Genomic DNA, 22,719 nt, shown 5'->3' with positions numbered 1-22,719 from the left:
AGGAAATCAGATTTTGTGAGCAACATTTGTTGATTTGCCATTGGAAAGAATTAAAACTTGGTAAGAAGTATTGACTGTTATATATTAGAATTCAGCCTTTAAGGCCCATTGGCATCCTGTTTAGGAAAAATGTTAGTTGCCATGGTAAACTGGTCACTAAACACGTTTTTTTTGTGAAATGGCTCATCAATGCCCCAATGTTGATCTTCGTCAAAAATAAACAAAATTCCAATGCGATATGTGTATTTTATGCTGAAAAGTTTATAATAAATGAAATGAAATTAATAATAAAGATATGATAAAAAAATGATTATGTTAATGTAGAATTGCTCAGTCGATCAACGGTTTGAATATGGTGTCAGCCCACTTGAATATCATGTTATTTACATATCTGTACATGTAACTTATTTGTCCGTTATGATTTTTGTTTTTGATTTATATGAATATATACATAATGAAATATCTCCTGTTAATGATTCTTCTTGTCAGGACACAACTCTCGGCTCATTGTGCGATTTTGTCAAGTATGGTGGGACAGAGTAAGTATTTCCTTATTACTGGATTTTTAGTCCATTAAATCGACCTACGTTCGTGGTCCGTAAATAATCCTTGTTATTACTATTTCTAAATTTTAATGTAAGTTTCTCTTAGTTCCTAGTTGTGCCTATCCAATTTTGAGCATAACCATGAAAACAAAATTAATCTTTAATTTAACTGTTGAAATGTGTTATTGCTGTTTCTTGGGAAGCCCTGGAAGTATATTCATCAAACTTTGTGTATATATCTCTTGGTCCCTAGTTGTGCTCGTATGTAATTGAGACTGATCGGAAAAAAATAACTGGCTGACAGGTTGCTATCACTATTTCTTGAGATAACTGGAAGGACATTTCTCAAACTTGATGTGCAGATTTACCTCTGGCCTTAGTTGTGCCTATTCAAATTTGAGACTGATCGGGATAAATATGGCTGACGGACAGCCATCTTTGATTTTGACAGATGATGTTTGGTATAGCTTATTCATAGGATTAATATGTACAACCTGTAGGTTCTCCTTGGTCCCTAGTTATGCATAGGAATTTTAAGTCTGACCCAAAAACCAAAATGGCTGACAGTCGGCCATCTTGGATTTTAACCATTGAGGTTTGTAATAGCTTTTTCTCAGAAAGGTTTTAATTGATTTTTCTCAGATTTCATATCTAGGTTCCGATTGCTTTCATACGATTAGGAGGAAAAGGGGAAAAGTAGAGAAGCTATGAGTCTTACGTAGACCAAATACAGATCCTTCAATTGTGGACGCCAAGCATTGGAAACGATATCTTAATCAATGGAAAATTAAATCGTTCGATGTTTTTTGTCGTCGAAGTAGAAAACGCTTATCCTTCGGGAACACCTGTTCCCCCACTAATGAACTTTGTCATGTGTCTTCGCGTATTTTTTTCCCAATATTTTATCTGCGATTTATTGATGAGTTAGAATGAATCATTATTTGCTTTGCTTTTCTTGGCGGTATTTCGTTTGTTTTTCAACATAACCTCACCTGACATAAGTGTTCTTCATTAATTTGATTACAGGTATATAATACCTATGCAGGTCTTCATGTTATTCATGTTCCTGTGGCTTAACAATTTTGTGATTGCGTTTGGACAAATGGTCCTAGCTGGTTCATTCGCCTCGTATTACTGGGCCTTTGAAAAGCCAAAGGATATTCCTCATTTCCCTATAACTGGATCTATCTGGAGAGCTTTGAGGTAAGATTTGTCTTGAACGCTTTCAAAATTTCCACAGTGAATACTTTTATTTAACTTAATACATTAATATGTTTTTCCTCTAAATTGTGAATGTTGTATTATGAAAGTATTCTTTATTTTATTTTGTGTATCGTTGAAATTCCATTAGAAATACATCGATCCCAAACGTCTAAGTACGGCTCCATGTTTTTATGACAATATAAGACCATATATTTTTGAAGTCACCGAGCACTTTATGGCTCAACCAGCTAAGCTAGTAGTGTTACTTAAGAAGGAAACCATAATGCAGAGGAATATAGTGTTTATGCTTTCAATAGCTTCGTTTGAATAATACATACATTGACATATTATGATATTGCTGTTATTTTGTACCTTTTAGGTACCACACCGGGTCACTAGCATTTGGTTCGCTCATACTGGCTATCATCCAGTTCATCAGGATTGTGCTGGAGTACCTTGACCACAAACTTAAAGACAGTGAAAATAGGGTGGCTAGATTTTTTGTCAAGTGAGTCTCAAAATCATACAATATGTTACACATTGTAATGCAGTATTGGGAATTACTAATTTGATTTCTGGAATTGAAAATACACAGCGGGATTTTGTTATTTAAAATGCATGTGTATTAGAATATAAAGTATGTTGTTGCACTGTAAGTATATTATATAATACCGATATCTCTCACCTCATACGGTGGTACCAGATTGACGTAGATCGAGTCCAAAGAGCATTGAGGATTGTTTTTTTTTATGCTATTTATAAATTACTAAAATACGTGTATACCGAACATACATACAAATTATAAACGATACGAGACACAAAATATCTTAATAAATGACCGAAGCATATAAGTCAGAGCAGCCTTGCTGCTAAATAATTCCGATGATCACACTTTTTTCAGTGAGGATATACATTTTGCCCGCGCTATAAGGGTGTTATAAAGGTTGTCTTTGCAACCGTGCCAATTCTTGTTATCGGGCCGGGCTAATATCACGTCAATTGTGACGTCAATATAGACAGTCCTAGAACTTATTTATCAATTCCCGACTTCATGCTTCATTTTCCTGGCACAATCCTATTCGATGTATGCGATGGTGATAACATATTATTTTTCTAACTGTACCAAGCAGTTATCCCCGAACGCAACATTATTTTTATACTTTTATTTCTAAACTCTATTACGTTTATGTTTATGAAATAAAACATACCATGTCGGCACATGATTTTGCACATCGAAAGATTCCATAGTCGACAGTAGATAAAATTATTCCTGTTTGTAGGCATATCGTAGTTACAAAAAAAACCCAACATATTTGTTTTTTAGTAACTTTCACAAAAAGAATGGTATTGATTCAATATACATGGAATTTACGACAAATACCGGTATTCCATTTATTACCTGTTTGAACTGGATTTAAACATAGTATATGCATGTGTGCCGTTTGTGGAACTGTTAATGCTCTCGGATCTCTTTATCTAGACCGCTAATACAAAGAAAAATAATTTAGTTGAATGCATTTGTAGTTTTTTTCAAGACGACAGCGCTTCAGCTATTAGTGAGCGGGGCATTATTGTAACAATGATGCTTTGCGTTACAGCTCCTCCGGTATACATCTGGATTAAACCATGAATCCCATCATCTGGAGCACAGTTGATGTTTACATCAGTGATGTGCTTTCAATATTTTGACAAATAACCAGATATGAAATATGTGCAAAACCATGTGCCGCGAAAAATCGTGATCCTTTTCCAACATATAAAACATTTATTTTCCTTAGCATTGCATTTCGCAATAACGCAATAATAGCGTTATGATACCCTGAAATAATCCCAGTTGCACAATAGGAACCTCGCTGGCGTGAAACAATCACCAAAAGCTTGTCACCCGTGAAACAATCACCAAACGTTTGTCACCCGTGAAACAATCACCAAAGGTTTGTCACCCGTGATTCAATCAGCAGGAATTTGGCACCCGTGAAACAATCAGCAGAAATATGTAACTCGTGAAATAACCCCCACAAATATTGTCACCTGTGAATCAATCACCAAAAGTTTGTAACGCGTTAAACAATCGCCAAAAATGTGTTTCTCATGAATCAATTGCAAACAGTTTGTTATCCGTTAAACAACCACCAACAGTTTGTCACACGTGAAAAATCACAAAAGATATTTCACCTGTGAAACAATCACCAACAGTTTGTTACCTGTGAAACACACCAGAAATATTGTCAACCATAAAAAAAATACAGGAAAATAGTCGTCTTACAATAGTATTAGGAATATCCTACCCGAGGCCACAATCATGGAAATGACTAACCTTATCGCCAAAAACATAATTTTCTATTAAACAAACATCAGGATTATCATTGTTATATTAACAACCATAATAAATATCACCCGCAAAATATCCATTATATAATTAAAACAAGTCACAGAATATTATCACACGAAACAGTAACAGCTATTACAAATATCACGAATTCGAATTTCCAAAATATGATCTAAACTCATTAAATGATACAGAAATTGAAATATTCATAGTACAATCCGAACATAAGGGTTAATGAAATCAATATTTATTTTTTGTACATGTTTAAAATGCTGCTTCTGGTGTCTTGAAAAGTGTGTAAAATTTCTGAACAGAAACGCATACATAATAGTAAGTATAACATATCATATAATAATACATTATGTGTTCTTGTACAGTTTTCTTTGGGATTTTTATGAGGAAGTTAAAATATCAGTGGTTAAAACTGTGACTTTTAATTTAAAAATTATGTGTCCAACATTGTCTGAGACATGTTTCATCCAATTATATGTCAAAGTACCTTTGTATTAATATTGCTGTTGAGAGGGAAGCAGCCATCAAAATATGTTTGTTTATAGTAAAATGCCAGCAAGGCCTAACTGAATTGCAACAGTCATTAGATTGGTGGGTTATGGTTGGTGTGGGATTACTATACAACAGTATCATGTTAGTCCATTCTTAATTTCATATATTCACTATATTCTTGCGCAGGTTGCAGTTTATGGGAAGAATTTCTGTTCAGCAGCGAAAGATGCATTCTTTCTGATACTTCGAAATGTTGTAAGGTAGGTTGAAATATTGTAAAGTAAGTGATATTGCTTCTACATAAAACTGGAACTATGGTGTTGAATTACAAATCTATCTGATACGGTAAAGAAATCTCCACAAACACTTTATGTTGTTCGTCAAACCTTTGTGCTTTTATTTAATAGGGAAACAAGCCATGACTACATACAATGTATATATTTTGAAGAGGGAAATGTTTTGTGGACTTTGCATTCATGCATCTTCATTCATTATATATTCTGTCTTTATGATGCACTTTATGTCTAAAAACATGTCTGTCTTTATAAAGGTACATGCTATCCGCTTTGTAACGACTTCAATTTTGTGATCAGTTTGCCTTCGTTATTCCTACACCATTGTTGCTTTCTTGGGCTTCTTGTCTTTTAGTTTTCAGTGTTTACACTTGTTAGGAAGACTATGAATCGATCCTTTTTGTATCACCAGAGACGAATACCTTATATTTTCAGAAATTGATATAAACTCGTTTTTGCCTCTCTAATTGATAGTTTCTAGCTAACTTGGTATGAATTCTATAGTAAAGTAAATCTATTTTTCTCACTTTTAGCTCTGTTTAACACTGTTTACGTTGTTGCTACTTTCTTGAATGGTTTTCTTACTATTCCTTAGGGCTGTTGTGCTTGACAAGCTTACTGACTATGTATTGTTCCTGAGCAAACTTGTGGCTACAGCTGGAGTTGGTATGTATAAAAATATCTCACAAATTCTGCGGTAAAAATTTAAAACTTATTATGCGGTTGATAATATGTAATGGCGTGTTATTTTCTTTTATGGGAGACATATTCGTGTATTTGTGATATATACAATTCAGAGGTCAGTATTCAGAAATCATTTCTGAGACACTCCCGGAGATGATAGTGATAGTAAATCGTGTCTGAGACACTCCCGAAGATGATTGAATGTTCTGGTAATCGTATCTCAGGAAGTGCCAACATTGTTAACTCCAAAACGGTTTAAGATAACTTCATGAAAACATGTACAAGCATTGTGGTCTAGTGGTGCATTTTTGTTCGGATTTTGCATTTTTTTTTGTAATTTTCCTGCAACTATAGAAACAAATGGATAAATACCTAAATATCGCACTTTACAACCAGATTTATGCATACATATTTGGAAAGTTTCCATTTCTTTAGCGGGACGCAGGGATAGTGACAACTACGTCTTCTTGTTATCTCGATTTTGGAAGGTTTTTAACGTGCACTGTCAACAATAATCGCGATATAATGCGATTTTCTGGAATTTCCAAGAATTCAGCGCAAAATCTGTGACCAGCTTCTTTGGTTTCTGCCAACCCAGAAATTTATCTGCTTCCGAAGACCGAGTTAACATACATAAAACGAATTCGATACGATTGGATATCAAAATTTGATTTTAAGGATTACTAAATGTATTGCAATAAACCACTGACTGCTTCTTCAGAAAGAAAAAAATCAAAAAAAAAAAAAAATTACAAACATATATGAGAATGATTATTATATGGGATATTTAACGTAAATTTTTTTTATTGTTTTGCGCCATATGAAACGAAACGTCATGAAACTGTTAGATTATTCAAAAACATTTTTTATTGGACATGTAAACTACGTTACAACTGTATTGTGATGCACATAAATCTACTACACAATCATTTCCGATGACTTCTTACCTTTATACAAGAGAAAGGTAGGAATTCTTATCCCCGATAATTATCTATACATCATTGGTAAAACTGCAATTATTCTTTTTCAGGTGTTGGTTCATACTTTTGGTTCCAGGGAAAGATTAATTTCTTTTCCGGCTATGTGCCTACGCTCAATTTTTACATTACACCAATCGTGGTATGTATATGATATTATAGACATGCAGTGTACATTCAGTACTTATAAATAGATTTATATACTACTACTTTAATGAGTTCTTAAAGAATATTGGCACAGATGAATATATTGTACTAGTGACATTAATGTACGAAAGACACATATGAATGAAAAGCTTTAATATGGCATAAAATCAGAAAAGAGCATATACATGAACAGTTGGGGTAGGGGCTGGGGTGGTTGATTGTTTTGATTTTATCTTACCCGATCCTAAAAAACCCTAGGAGGGTCTAGATTTACTTCCTAATGTAACGTATCTGATGCAGCGTATGCACTCTCTATCGAAAAAGTAATTCTAAAATTGCTGAACCTTATTGAACATCTTTGATATGAGTTGAGTAAATAGCATTTCCAAAGTTATGATTATAACATTACATGCTATTTGTTCCAGATTGTAATCATCGGTACATTCCTGATTACGTGTGCATTCTTCAGTGTCTACACGATGGCAGTTGACACCTTGTTCCTCTGCTTTTGTGAGTAAACTCCTATAACACTGTTACTGGTACTACAATATATGGCAATTTATCTTATATATAATATATTAAACAATCCAGTTATGAATATGAAAATAAGTATTGCAGTGGTCACATTTCTATAAATTATGACAATGTGCAATGGCACAAAGGTCATAGGTAGATACCGTCAAAGTTAAAACATATTTTCATTTTGTTGCAGTGGAGGACCTTGAAATGCATGATGGTTCCGCTGAGAAACCTTACTTCATGAGCAAAGGTCTGATGAAGATAATCGGCAAAAAGAACAAATTTGAGGACCCAGAAGAGAATGACAAAAAAGCTAAACAAATCCAAAGGCAAAAAGGAAAAATAGATGATAAAAATATAATTGATATTCTGTTTTATCAGAAATTCACTTAAGCATTGATGTCATTTTTTTTAGTTTTCATCGGGGTATGAAACAAATTTTGTTCGCAAACTGTATGAATCCGATGAAACTAAAAATATTGACATCAACGCTTATAATTAATTTTTGAAAATGATTTTCTAATTTAAAACATGTTTTATGTACAATTTTACTGGTTTTAAATGGGATTCTTTTTCTCAAATCAATACGCAACGTCAATTGTCGTATTGTGACGTCACATTTTTCGCGCCATTCTCGGAATTTCTTTCATAGAAGAATGAAAAGAATTTTTCGACCAATCACATTTGAGTATTTATCATGAAAACAAAGAAAAATTAATTATTGAACGATATTTCACAGCAAAAGGTATGCATAAGGTAATCCTCAGGTGTCCAGGGAATGCTTTGAAAGACTGTATTGCAGTGATAAGGGAGTATATGTAGGGTAACAGCTAATAATATTAAATCAATATTCTTTTATCTAGTCTCCCACAAAATACGCATACATCCAATGAAATTTTAGACGTTCATATTTTGATAAAAAGAGAAAGAAACTAGTTTTAATTATATTGTAAAGATCCGATGACAATGCTCTCGTACCTAGTGATATGATTGCTGCTACCAAAGAATTTTATTGAAAATATTGTTATACCTCACTACTCTGATCATTTATCTACGAGTACTTATATATTGTGACATAACATTAGACTAATTGTAATGTAAATTAAATATTGTTGCAGAAGGAAAATTTACTGTCATTTGTTTCTAATAACGTTTTACATAAATTTGTGAGATTTGTGAAGAGAAAAAATATTTTTCGAATATCTCTTACTTTTTATTTTATATATGTATAAATAATTTGACATATGTGATATGGTGTATATTGGTACACACGACTTATGACACATATACAACGTACTTAATACGGACCTCAGCATTTTATCAAAAGCAGGAATGTCGTAATTAATCTTATTACCGTCAGACTGGAGATATCCTTTTTTGAATTTTCATTTTTGATTTTTTAAATGTTTTTTTTTAATGAAGTCATCGCATGCCATAACTGTCAAACCAGGGATAACATATGGCATAGATGTCACAATGCGACACTGCAGTCAAAATATTATAACGCTAATGTCATGGCTGTTATAAGAGAGATAAAAAGTACAAAAGTACCTACTAAAAAGATCTCGGCCGGACAACCTGTTGTTATGTATTACCACTTTATAAACTCATCCTCCGCCTCAACCATACAAACACATACATTTCCATTATGAAATTTGTATATACCCAGTTGATATATTCACAGAAATGCATCTCCCTTAACAATAATTGTAAATATTAATTGTCTGATAATGGGGCACATGACTACACCTTCATCTTAGTTTTACAGTTTCATTATTTTAGTTCTACATTATAATCTGTCACAGTTCTACAGTATAATCTGTTATAGTTGTACGGTATAATCAGTCTTAGTTCTGCAATTTAATCCGTTTTATTTCTACAGTATAATTTGTTGATAATCTGTTTCAGTTGTTATACAGAAGAATCTACCTTTGTGGTACAGTATAGTCTGCCTTTGCTCCATGAGCTTGGAGCAAAAACAATATTCTTAATTTGATGACCGGACAGAAATTAAACCTTTGGTACTATAGGTTTGATTGACACTGGGATTACATATTAACGTATTTTCGTCAAAAAATGATAATACGACATTATTAACTTTTAACAGTTGATCTTCGGTGATAACTAGTGTTATGTTCGGTTTATGACCTTTGTGATAACTAGTGTTATGTTCGGTTTATGTCCTGTATGATAACTAGTGTTATGTTCGGTTGATGACCTTTGTGATAACTAGTGTTATGTTCGGTTTATGACCTTTGTGATAACTAGTGTTATGTTCGGTTTATGTCCTGTATGATAACTAGTGTTATGTTCGGTTGATGACCTTTGTGATAACTAGTGTTATGTTCGGTTGATGACCTTTGTGATAACTAGTGTTATGTTCGGTTGATGACCTTTGTGATAACTAGTGTTATGTTCGGTTGATGACCTTTATGATAACTAGTGTTATGTTCGGTTGATGACCTTTGTGATAACTAGTGTTATGTTCGGTTGATGACCTTTGTGATAACTAGTGTTATGTTCGGTTGATGACCTTTGTGATAACTAGTGTTATGTTCGGTTGATGACCTTTGTGATAACTAGTGTTATGTTCGGTTGATGACCTTTGTGATAACTAGTGTTATGTTCGGTTGATGACCTTTGTGATAACTAGTGTTATGTTCGGTTGATGACCTTGTGATAACTATTGTTATGTTCGGTTGATGACCTTTGTGATAACTAGTGTTATGTTCGGTTGATGACCTTTGTGTTAACTAGCGTTATGTTCGGTTGATGACCTTTGTGATAACTAGTGTTATGTTCGGTTGATGACCTTTGTGATAACTTGATAACCGCACATCCCAACCTGAAGTGTAGCTCCATCATATACACCGCACAAAACACACCCTACAGATTACATTAATTTAGTTTTACCTTATAGAGTATTACTATAGTGCCACAGGAGGACAGGCCAGACACTTACTTATACATAAATATAGAACTTCTGTTGTACTGGTGTTATCGCTCATTTTTATATCGTATATCAGTTTCATGTGCTATGTTCCGTTTTTCTCATTTCTGTGATAAGTGGTGATATCAGCTACTTTTACTTATCTGTGATATGAATAACTAGCCTTATATACCAACGTTGATGACACATTCCGTCCTGATTGTTTACACACGTTTGATCAATTAAGATCCATCAAATAAAATTGTTATAGTATTGATTAGACTATTTGACTAACCATGTCATCGTTGGTATTAGGCTGGTATAGTATTTGATTATTCTTATGTATATGTATCTTTAAGGATGTGTTCACCCCTGTATATAGTCGTGGTTGATGAATCTCTCAGTTTTTGTATCCGGGTATCATGTGTACACATTATTCACACAATAATTGTATGTAAAGTCTTATCTTACATTGCAATATTTGTCTTATCTTGGCTGGTTCCAAGATAAAATCATATTTTATAATAAAGCTGTATATATACGTTCATAATATAATAAAATTCAACCCTTGATAAAAAGATGAATATGTATTGTATTTATATAGATATATCACTATGTAGATAATACTGCTTTTACCTAGTATATCATATTCCATTTGCACAATTATTTTGTAGCTATACTACAAAGTATGTCAATCACTTTATACTGAAATACACATAAACTATATGCCGTCCAACAAAAATCTTTCCAGTCATTTCTTATAAAAACATTCTTTATATACATCGTTCTTTAAACGATAGTATTCAAGTAGCTAATAGATATGTATATTATTTCATATGTTGTATTGTAGTTATTTAATGTATAGTGGGATAACATTGCTTATAACTACATTTATGTGCATTAGTATATACACTCTTGTATGTTCACGTTACTACCCTGTAATCATTGTACATTGTTCTGTCATATTGACCTCTTGTTACACACTTTGTGTGTCTTGAGTGAATAAAACTTGAAATCTTAAAAATCTTGTTCCCGTGTGGTAAGATCACCTAATTTGGTCAATATGTATTCAGAACAGTTGTTGTTTAGTCGCTACGGTCATTAACATAAAAACTCGGATTATTATATAAATACTCATTTGGTTATCATTATAGCTTTTGACAAAACACAAAACAAAACTGGACACCAGTATTCCACAGTATCAGCAATGGACATCAAATTAGGCGGATAATTGCCTATACACAAAATTAATCTGCCATACGTTTTTGTTTTGTTTCTCTGACTTCAATATTGAAGAAAACCTACAGATATACTGTATGTCAGTTTTAAACCGGAGCCGAACTAATCTCGGTTGGTGTTGATATCATTATTTTTATATTAGCGATGGCCACTGTGAAAATTAACAATAACTTTTTTTAATGTAGATTAAAATATAGCGGCCGTTTTTATGTCATCAAATGAGTGTCTTACCTTAACAGTATGTTGCTAAACAAGCGTGAATGTCATTTCTGAATGACGTCTTTGCCAAACATCTGTTGTTTATACATGGTCCCCTGGTCAGTTTGTTTGAAGAAAAAAAGTATTATTTCAGAAACACACATCACTGAGCTTTATATGTATCATGGTATCTTGAATAGTGAAATGACCCCGATATTTTCTTCCTTGAAATCTTCAGAAATGCTGTTATTATACTTGTAAAAAAGATAGACGTATACATTTTACGAATAAGAGAGAGGGAGTCATATACCATGACCATGACCATTCATTCCCTTCTCTTAGAACATTTTCTTCAGATTGGCTTTTATCATAATTGAAGAAATGAGAAAATACACATTTAGAGATCGGTTTAGTTTTTAAGATCCTAATTTAGTCGCATATTAAGATCATGCAATAGAAACAGCGTCAACAATTCTCACACATTTTTGGGAATACATATTTTAGAAACATGAACGCGATGGTTGAATAGTTTGGATCTCTTTAAACCTGAAAATACTTCAAAATGGATTTTATTATATTGGAGAAAGGTCATATAGAGAAGGAATATGAAGGCGGTGGTGGTTTGGGGGAGCATGAGGGAGAGAAACCGCAGTTTTTAAACATGCCTTAACATGGTTGCTAGATCAACATAGTTGCTATCCTAACATGGTTGCTAGATCAACATGGTTGCTATCCTAACATGGTTGCTATCCTAACATGGTTGCTATCCTAACATGGTTGCTGGCTTTACATAGTGGCTCGATTAATATGGTAATTAAATGTTAACATGGTGGCTAGGTTAACATGGTAGCTAGGTTAATAAGGTAGCTAGATTAACATGGAGGCTAGATTAACATGATTATTATGTTAACATGGTGGCTTCTAGGTTAACATGGTGGCTATTTTAATATGTGGCTAGAATGACTTTATAGCTTGATTAACATGGTGGTAAGGTTAATGCGTTAGCTAGCTTAACATAGTGGCTTTATTAGCATAGTGGCTAGATTAACATGGTGGTTAGCTGAACACGGTACCAAGCTTAACATGGTGGATAGGTTAACGTACTTGCTTGATTAACATGGCTGCTATACTAACATGCTGGCTAGATTTGCATGGTGGTTATTTTTAACATCTTGACTTTGTTAACATAGTAGCTAGCTTAACATGATGGTTAGGTTAAAATATTAGCTAGTTAAACATAGTGGCTTTATTAACATGGTGGCTATTTTAACATCTTGACTATGTTACCATGGTGGCCTAATTGACATTGTGGCTATATTATCATCTTGTTAACATCTTGACTAGGTTAACATGGTAACTGAACAGGTTGGTTAGGTCAACATGAAAGCTAGATCAACATGGTGGCTAGGTTAACATGGTTGCTAAGTTAACATGGTGGCTAGGATACCATTGCGGCTTTATTGACATGGTGGCAGGATTGACAGGGTGGCTAGGTTACCATTGTGGCCAGATTGAGAGGGTGGCAGGATTGACAGGGTGGCAGGATTGACAGAGTGGCTAGGTTATCGTGGTGGATAGTGTAAAAAAGCAATGGTAGTGTGCGAGGTAATTTGTGTAAACGACTAATTAATGTATACCTTGTTAGTATTATTTCAGAAGGATACAGCTATGAGGTTATATAATTTAACAGTATTTCAAGGTTTGAATATTGTGTCTCCTACATATCGCTCCTCCGAGGATCCTGTTATCTAATCGCCCTGGCTGAGGCGATAACGTTCAACCCAAATCAGGCAAACTATGTATAGATACATTACATGTTTTTTAACATGACACAATTACAACCTTTGGGCTCTCTTTGCTATTTTATTTTTGCTGTGCATTCACACGAATGGACACATCTTGATAACAGGACATACTTGTACGTAGATGTGCTTACATTTCCGCAACTGCCTGTGGTACTCTTTTAACTATGAAAACAATGGTCGCTTGTCAGTTGATATTACTGTCCACGAACCAAAACAATTGTTAATTTTCATCGTAAATAATGTCTTACTAATACACAAGTAAATCAGTCTAATGTAAACAAACTCCTTTAACTTTTTGAGCTATAAATTAAGGGTTGTGCTATGATATTGTAAAATAAAACGTTCCATGCTCGACATTATTTATTATCCTAAATACACTTTAACAGGTACTACTCACTGGTGTGTTGTCTGTTCAATTATTTGGAATGCCTGAGTTGCACACACTGGTACACTGATACTTTCCATTTGTATAGTTTTACCACTCGCTAGTCTGCCACGATCTTAGATTGCAAAAAATGGCTGAATGTATTGACTAAACATACCCTGTAAGTGCACTACGGACTCTCCATTAACCTATTAACCAGATCATTTATATTAACGTCATATCAAAGCTTAAGCTTGCCTATGTGGTCCTGTTGAATATTGAGATCACTTCTTCCATTGTTGCACTAACCAAAGACACCTGATGATAATCTGCTTCTCCCTGCCCTGAATGATACTACGTTGTAGTCCACGAAATATCTAGATTTTTATAAACGGATGTTTCTAACTTGGAGATGATTCAGCGATTCATTACAGACTCTAGATGCTGCTATCAAACCATATCATCTACAGCACAAATTATTTATGTATACAAACAACAAACATGGACCAGCTTTTCTCTCATATCTCGCCATGTTGGATAGAGTTTACCCATGTAAGATAAAATCTATCTTACATAGCATTTCACGCGCGTGGAGTAATCTGCATTCAAGGGGGACAACTCTTACAACGTCGTCTGCTTGTGTTTACATCCGATAGTCCGTATGGTCGGTGTCGGTTTTGAAACGTTGGACTTAACTATAAAAATGCATACATTCTGAGATAAATATATGTCATACCAACAATAAACCGATAGGGCTACACGCTTAAACAATTAGACATTTCATCTGAGTGAAAATATAACTCCGTTACTGTAGACTAGGCCTACAGGCCTGTTGTAACAGTTACGACTGTACAGTAGATACTACTGTAACAGGAGAGGAGAAAATGTAGCAGCTAGACCGGGGTTCGAACCCGGGACCCTCCGAACTCTAGACGGACACTCTACCACTGAGCTACCTGGTCGCCGATGATCGACCAAGTCCAGTTCCGCTACATTCCTCCCTCCTTTTTTCAAGTCTTCGCCCCCGAAGACCACAAGTTCGGATATCACCTTGCTAAGCATACTCCCAATGCTTTAAACAAGGGTAGGCAAGCTCGCCAATTATGTAACAGGAGAGGAGAAAATGTAGCAGCCAGACCGGATTTCGAACCCGGGACCCTCCGAACTCTAGACGGACACTCTTACCACTGAGCTACCTGTTCGCCGATGATCGATCCAGTCCAGTTCCGCTACACTACAGTACTGTACAGACTGGTCTACCCTACCCTACCCTACAAACACACAATCACCTGGCAATTCCAATGACAGTCGTGACGTCATGCAGTGACGTAGTATTTTATAAAAGAATGTGACTTGGCAATAAAAAGTACAGTGTCTTCCGTGAAATAATCAAATATGTCGAGGTGCAAATCAAAGTATATGTAAAATCGGAAAACTCATTTCAGCGTTGGATTTTTCAAAGTATTGTTGTTAGAACTACTTTTTCTCGTATGTTGACAATTTGATCACGGACACGTCAAAAGTCGGTCAAGCTAAGGCAATTTTTATCGGCGAACTTTTCATTCGTTCATCACTTAACCACAAAAGGAATGGAATTTGTGTGCAAACTTAGTTTGCCAAAATCGGGTATGATCTTTCAGAATATCATACGTGTAAGTATTTTTAGTAAAAACGTCAAATAAAGAAATTTAAAAATTGAACAAAATGGATGGCTGAGCGACTCTTTCGCCAGAAATTTGGTAGTGATATGAGAGACAAAGACTCTTTCATTATTTGTATATGTAGGATAGGGATATTCCACCCTCGGCAAGCCTCGGGTTTCACCACATTTTGTGACCCCTCGGGTGGAATATCCCTATCCTTCATACACACATAATATTATGAAAGAGTCTTATAGTCTTCTCTGACTTGACGGCGACAACAGTGTATGACATTGTATCTATACACTGTATCTAGCTACGAGCTATCCGCTAATATATCTGTAGTGTCACATTGTTTATTCCTTTACTATTGTGTGGTTGATAGTCAAAATAATATCTTTTAATGAGATATGGTTATAATTTAAGTCGACATTTTGTCTTTAACATGATGCATCTGTATTGTTTATGAATATGAGGCGAGTGTGTTTTAAAAGGCTTTGTCTGTTGCCAGATATAAAAATTCTGAAATCAAAATCCTGAATTGTGTTGAACTAAAATGTTAGACTATTGAATTATTTATTTACTTGAAAGAGATGAAATCTTCCACCATAGTTATGGCCACGGTGTTAAACTGGTATTTATCCTATACAGCAGTATGAGCTTGCTCCACAAGCTTCTCAATGTTACACACTTTCAACCGTACAAATATCTTAAAAAATCAACAATAATGTTATTTTGTGTCTGTGGCTTTGGAAAGCTGTGTTTATTGATAATTTACTTTAACCTTCGTCAACTGTCATAATATTTGTAAGTGTACGAACTACATACATCAGGAACTTCCTAACGTATGTGAAAGCACACCTGAATTGGGGACGAAATGTAAGTGGCAATACGTTCACTACATCAGCCCAAGTCTAGTCTTTTTTATCAATTTTTTGCTTTGAAAGAATAAACCTAATTATCATTTTATTATGATTTGTAATGGATTGTAATATTCCTATACATTTCCGAATTTGTAATAAATTCATTAGCGGCATTTTAAATCTCTTGTAGAAACAGGTCACACAAACTCGTGGTTGTTGTATATGGTATTTACTTCACTCTTGTTAGTTATTTTTCAAAAGTTACAAAACACTCGCGGTTTTTGGAAAGTAACGAAATGGAGTTAAAGAAATACCATATGCTACAACCACTTGTTTTATAACCTCTATATTAACAACCAGGGTCATTTAGATCGTGCCAGGTTTTTGGAGGTGGAGTAAAGCCGGGGGACCCGAAAACAATACCAGCCTGCGGTCAGTACCAGGCAACTGCCCCAGTTTCGAACTCGCAACCCAGAGGTGGAGGGCTAGTGATAAAATATCTGATAATTTACTTTTTTATTTTTTTTTTTTTCAATTTGTACTTAAGATGCTAATAACTTTGATATCTTGATTGCCTTGGTACAATGTTTAAGACTACCGGAGATAGATGCTGCTGTTGGATTTTAGTTCACAAAGTTTGCTACAATCTGTATGCCACAATCTAATTCAGTTGGTTTATGATATACTATATACATTCTATACTATTAAATCGAATAATGTGATTCAATTTCCACTATTTTTATTGATTTTGAAAAAATGTCAATGGGATCGGATATCAGCCTAGGCCTGTCTTTTCCTAATTACAAACAAACGTACATACGTATTCTGCAGTACATGTCCATTAATACAGGTACTTCATACAGCATATCAATTATGCTGTATATCGATATTATGTGTTTGACGTTCTTTAGACTCCTTTTCAGATTCATCCTTCGCCTCCTAGGTATCACCACCATCATAAGCATTATTGAAGAGTGAAAGAGGGACAGAACGGCTGTATGAGGATGTAGTTTATCTAACTGTATCTGGCTCTATATTTATATCAAAATGTATAAATATAGTGTCTTTTACATAATGGTCTCCATCAAAACTACTTCGTTTTAACTTTAGTGTATCAATTAATTAAAGTAACATATTTTGTTTGCGTTTTGGGGTTGTTGTCTCTTTTTTTTTGGGGGGGGGGGGGGGGGGGGGGGGGCATCCAACAATGGTTCCAAAGACAAAGTTAAACAATGCTTGTTAATAATGTCATTCGAACAAGTACCAGGAACATCGTTACCAAAACATTTATTTTACATTTTATCAAAGTGCGAACATTACAAAATGGTGCGAGAAGACGTGTTATCGATCTCGCATAGTGGCTTTGTATCTCGCACATTTACCGTAATTACACTGAATTCTTCAAAGTTTTTCACCTTCTATGGTCATAGTTTGAAGAAGTATCTGAACTTTGCATGATACAGTTCTTGCTTCAGCCATTGAATATCTGTATAGACACTTAGCACTGTTTATCTGTGGGTCAAGATCTTAACGATAACAATACAGAAAGACACCTTACTGAAATTCAATTGTACATAAAATTACAATTTCCTACATTTGTACAAATTAAATAATACCGTCACCAAAGCAAAAGACGAAAACAATAACGTCGATACCAACTGCCATGATGTGATCACATCTAGCATGGAACAATAACTTCATCCAGCATCTTATCTATGTTTAACTGCTGAGAAAATATTATTGTTAGGCTTTTTAACGGCCAGGTATATCTTAAATGTCTATCTCGCACATAGCTCTAGTCCCACCTATGGAAAGATAAACTGTAACCCCACCGATGGAAAGATCAACTGTCACCCCACCGATGGACAGATCAACTGTAACCCCACCGATAGACAGATCAACTGTCACCCCACCGATGGACAGATTAATACCGACATTAAATCGAAACCATTATTCTAACTCAAAAAACGAGACCAAAATGCGAATACAAGGTGGACATATGTTCTTAATACAAACTTAATATGATAATGAGGTTATAAGATACACGAACTGTATACACAAACTCTTTGCTACGGACGGATTCACAAAAGTACAAACATTTCAACCATAACTAATCTTTCCTGCCTTCATTTTGTTTTCCTTTGTTTGACCTTTTTCCTACATTCATTTTTTTCCTTCATTTATTTTGCTTTCCATCATTCAATTTGTCCATTCATTCATTTTTTTTACTTCGTTGTTTTCTCCCCTAATTTTTTTTTTTTGTCTTTTTGTCTTTTTGTCTTTTTGTTTTGCACGAATTGTGTTTATCTTCGTGCAGGAAATGATGCAAATTTAGAAGACTTGTGTCATCAGGAACTGTGGTCTAAGATCTTTCATGAAGGGACAGTCGACTTGAAGCACAATTGCTGTTTTGTAAATCTGGTGAAACTGTCTTTCTCCATTAACCCTTCTATGTGTTTTTGTGCCGCAAAAAACAAATGTTTCGTCGGATAGTCCATGTTGTATTGGATGTTTTGCCTCAAATCACTGCTTAAGTTTATCTGCAAAACGATTGAGAAATGTGAATAATTAATAATTTCATTAACACCAATCACAACATATATCCTTATTTACATTGCATTACAGACGGATTGCTAAAAAGGGCAATGAATAGGAAAGGAGATGACCTGCGTAATACAGTATATACTGCATATGTCGTAGAAAGAATAATGTACTTTATTGGTGTATATTCCTTCTCGGACTCGTCAGTAATTTGGCTCGAACTTGTGGATATCCAGAAAGGAAAAAGTTTACATGTGAGACTACCGTAAGCCATAGTTTAGTTTATTTAATAGATTACAATGCTAAATACCACATACTAGAGGCAGAATCGAAGTGTATATATATATAAACTATATAAAACAACCATGTATAATGAGTATGAAATATATCCAGCGCCAACCTCTATATTCCTATACAGTACATGACAATAGTTTTACGTACTGCTCTGTTGTTGTGGTTTATGTAGGTATTAATCCTAACTAGAAATAACCCCCCTGTTAACTTCACAACAACTACTTATATTTTATTTAACATTAGTTATTATAATTCCTTTCCACAAACAGTGAATGTTAAGACACAAAGACTCGGAGCCTTAGTTTCTTACGAACGGACGTGTGACAAGAAGAGGAATGCCTCATACAAGTTCAAATAAATATCATTTATGGTAACATCGTTTGGATATTTGTTGGAATTTACATTTTTTATTTTGAATCACTCAGCAATACCACGTCTTCAAACCTGAACATTTACCGACCAAATTTGCATGTTCTTAATAGATCTAACAGACATATTAATGTTTTATATACCACATGATGTCATGTGTGAAATACACTTGCCTCTTTGGGACTCCCTGGCGCGATGTAAGTAGAATATATTTCTTTCACAGCGTCATGGTTCGCACCATCAACATCGTCCAAGTTAGAAAATTCCTCACATGCATTCCAAAACTCCAGGTTTTCTTCACTAAACTCCGTCCTCAGAAAATCCATAAACACTGTTTTTCCCCCTATAATTGAAAATAAGGATCATCGATCAAACCAAGGGTCCAAAATAAAACGTCTGAAATATCGACATATGTCTTCAGTATTACCAATAATACACGCTTGCCATACGATCACCACTTTTTGTTGGTCTAAAATTCCGTCCAAAATAATCAATGAAATAAATAAATAATGTCAATGTCACCGGCACGGATATAGACGGGCTAGGATCCATACTATTGATCGGGATCGGAAAGCAAAACTTAATTGTTTTTAAAATCAACAATATTCTTTTCATAAAAAATAACTGCCCCAAAAAATGTTGGAAAGAGCTAGAATTGTCACTTTTTCAATAATAAACAAATACCACATCTTTCAACTGATAATTTAACTGTTGGCCGTCCTACCCAGACAGCTGAATTACTACTTAACCTCTATATCGTCCTCTTCTACAAAAAATTTCTAATTATCACAATTTTGAAAGTGAAACAAAAATCCAGCAACCATTTACATTTGAAAATATATATGTCAGTAAACAGGATGTAGATGATCGACATTATTTACTGATGGACAATACTCCTAATGGGATTGTAAAAACCCCAAGTCTAGTCATATTTCATTTTTAGATTGATACTTTTAATATGGAGACGTTATTTGGAATGCATGTTCACACCGATCAAAAAGGTAAGAACCCATAAAATTGTGACTTAGAGAATTATTACTGGATTACGAAAGGATACATCTTATCTTATAATATATCAGAAATAGGACGGGAAAGGTTTGGAAATAGACGGAAAAACTAGCGCGCATGTACAAAATAACATATGTTATTAGTACACCCATTAATTTGTACGATGTTGTTAACACATATAGAAATAATAATGATTAGCAAAACTACTAACGAAGAACACTTAGGGCTTTCAACCCATCTATATGCTGAAGTGAATATTATCATTCTAGTTTGTTTTCAATAATGTTCCGTGAATCCAAATATTTTAATATTGAAGTTGTGAATGCACCGTCTACGAGAAAACTTGTAAAGATTATAACGAATGACAATACGGATAATGATATTACCTGATATTTTAGAGAGCATGATAATATTATTTTATGTCAATTAAGAGAGAGAGCGCAAGTCAATTAAACTTTTAGTAAAGATCATTTTAAAAGATTTACATGTAATTCTTCTTTTTATACCAGCATTATGATATACATATAGAAATTACTGAGGGATATCTACATAGTCAACAATATATCATTATACATATCATACACAATGCTTTTAAACTCATTCAGAATGAGGTTATGGCTGCACTGTAATAATACAGCACATGCCTTTTTTCAATGATTCCTTTTAAACTATAGTGTTCGTAGTACGTCTATGATTATAATTGAATTGTGTATTTGTTCGCAATATTTTAATGGTTATCTTTAAATCATATATTTGTTCATATGCACCATGTCTGGCTAGGAGAGGACTTGAATATCCTGTTTCCCAATCCTTTTGTGTTTACAATAAAATTGAATTAATTGAAACGAAAATGTATTACATGTATGATCTATACCTAATCAGTTACAAAATACTGCCAGAACGATCCAGAGTTAAGGGAGCCGTCAATAACAACAGATAATATCGACATCCAACCCAACATATAGTACAAACTTAACATCGATTAAAGGAACAACATAAACAGAATATAGATTTGTAGGTATCTACACAATAATAAACAAGGGTAATGAGATTTGATGGTTCGATAAAGGAACCGTCTTTTGTTTCATCGACGCCATACAAAGCCAGGCTAATCATATATCTATAACTATAGTATATTTATATAATCAGTTTATGATACTAACACAAACGCAACGTATGAAATCTAGCATGACAAATAATAATATTTAGCATGAGAAACAATATTATTATAATCACGGCTGACTGGAGCTAACAGATAACTAGATAACAATAACATTAGCTAAAACAGAACAGAGGGAGGGTGAAATAAATGTACCACAGTTTAATCTGATTCATACCGGGTAAACGAGCCAAAAAAACAGAACAGAGAGAGGGTGAAATAAACGTACCACAGTTTAATCTGATTCATACCGGGTAAACGAGCCACAAAAACAGAACAGAGAGAGGGTGAAATAAACGTACCACAATTTAATCTGATTCATACCGGGTAAACGAGCCACAAAAACAATGTCTGTCGCTGTAAACAGGTTAACCTGTGCACGTCTATCAGTGACACATTTCTGCCCAGTGGTATATAATTATTAAGGTATTAAGGCTACTTACCCCGGCTATAAATCATAACAAACACTACTGTATACAAAATAATAAACGCAGTACAAAAAACAATGTCAACCAAAATATAATGCTTACGTGACAAACTTATTAGAATAACAAATGACATATTGACTTACGTGTGTCCCTTAGGAAATAATTGAAGATCAGACCATTTCCCATAATTTCCTGGAAATGGTATTTACCACAGCATTTCCTCCGATAGTTTCGTTCACGGCTCAATGTTATAAGCGATATTCTGTAAATAGAAAAATATAAAGATATATATTTCCAACCTCACAGAAAGTTGGATACAAATTCATATTTACATTTCGTTTCAACAATAAATATTCATGATGCACTAAATAACCTTTGCCTAATCTTTTCTTTCCCTAATGATCCCATCAGTTTAAGTCTATTCATCTTTGCGTGATTATAGTTGTGCTACACAATGAACTGTCAAAGATAACAATTGGAATTGAAGAAGAGTGTCTGCTTATATGAAGAAGGATGTATGGCTGTTATAAACAATCTATTAACGCGATCACGACATTATTAACAATACTGAAGGACATGAGCATCTGATCCGTACATAGTACCATAAACCCGGACTTTTACTTTTGTTGTACTTCATATTAAACAAATATTTTATTAAAATTAAACTTTTAACAGTGTTGC

General features: G+C 34.2%; 2 protein-coding genes and 1 non-coding gene across 3 annotated transcripts in view; 1 reads left to right on the top strand and 2 right to left on the bottom strand.

The window, feature by feature from the left end:
• LOC117340704 (choline transporter-like protein 4) overlaps positions 1–7,677 on the top strand; it is a 46,149-nt gene extending 38,472 nt beyond the window's left edge. The window contains exons 14-22 of the mRNA XM_033902470.1: positions 490–539; positions 1,572–1,748; positions 2,128–2,256; positions 4,338–4,407; positions 4,768–4,841; positions 5,470–5,540; positions 6,589–6,677; positions 7,108–7,192; positions 7,395–7,677. Coding sequence (XP_033758361.1) covers positions 490–539; positions 1,572–1,748; positions 2,128–2,256; positions 4,338–4,407; positions 4,768–4,841; positions 5,470–5,540; positions 6,589–6,677; positions 7,108–7,192; positions 7,395–7,594 — 945 coding nt within the window. The 3' untranslated portion in view covers positions 7,595–7,677. The remainder of the gene's footprint in view (positions 1–489; positions 540–1,571; positions 1,749–2,127; positions 2,257–4,337; positions 4,408–4,767; positions 4,842–5,469; positions 5,541–6,588; positions 6,678–7,107; positions 7,193–7,394) is intronic.
• Positions 7,678–14,626: 6,949 nt separating this feature from the next.
• Positions 14,627–14,698, bottom strand: Trnas-aga. The gene has a single exon. It is a non-coding gene; the product is annotated as a tRNA-Ser (tRNA).
• Positions 14,699–18,611: 3,913 nt separating this feature from the next.
• On the bottom strand, positions 18,612–22,481 carry LOC117340693 (regulator of G-protein signaling 21-like). The gene is made up of 4 exons (XM_033902460.1): positions 22,412–22,481; positions 22,182–22,300; positions 19,617–19,786; positions 18,612–18,779 (listed from the first exon to the last, which is right to left on the bottom strand). The coding sequence occupies exons 1-4, from the start codon at positions 22,462–22,464 to the stop codon at positions 18,612–18,614; spliced, it is 510 nt and encodes a 169-aa protein (XP_033758351.1). The 5' UTR covers positions 22,465–22,481.
• Positions 22,482–22,719: the final 238 nt, after the last annotated feature.

This window comes from Pecten maximus, chromosome 2, assembly GCF_902652985.1.
Source record: "Pecten maximus chromosome 2, xPecMax1.1, whole genome shotgun sequence".
NCBI lineage: Eukaryota > Metazoa > Mollusca > Bivalvia > Pectinida > Pectinidae > Pecten > Pecten maximus.
This window is presented reverse-complemented; position numbering and strand designations above follow the sequence as displayed.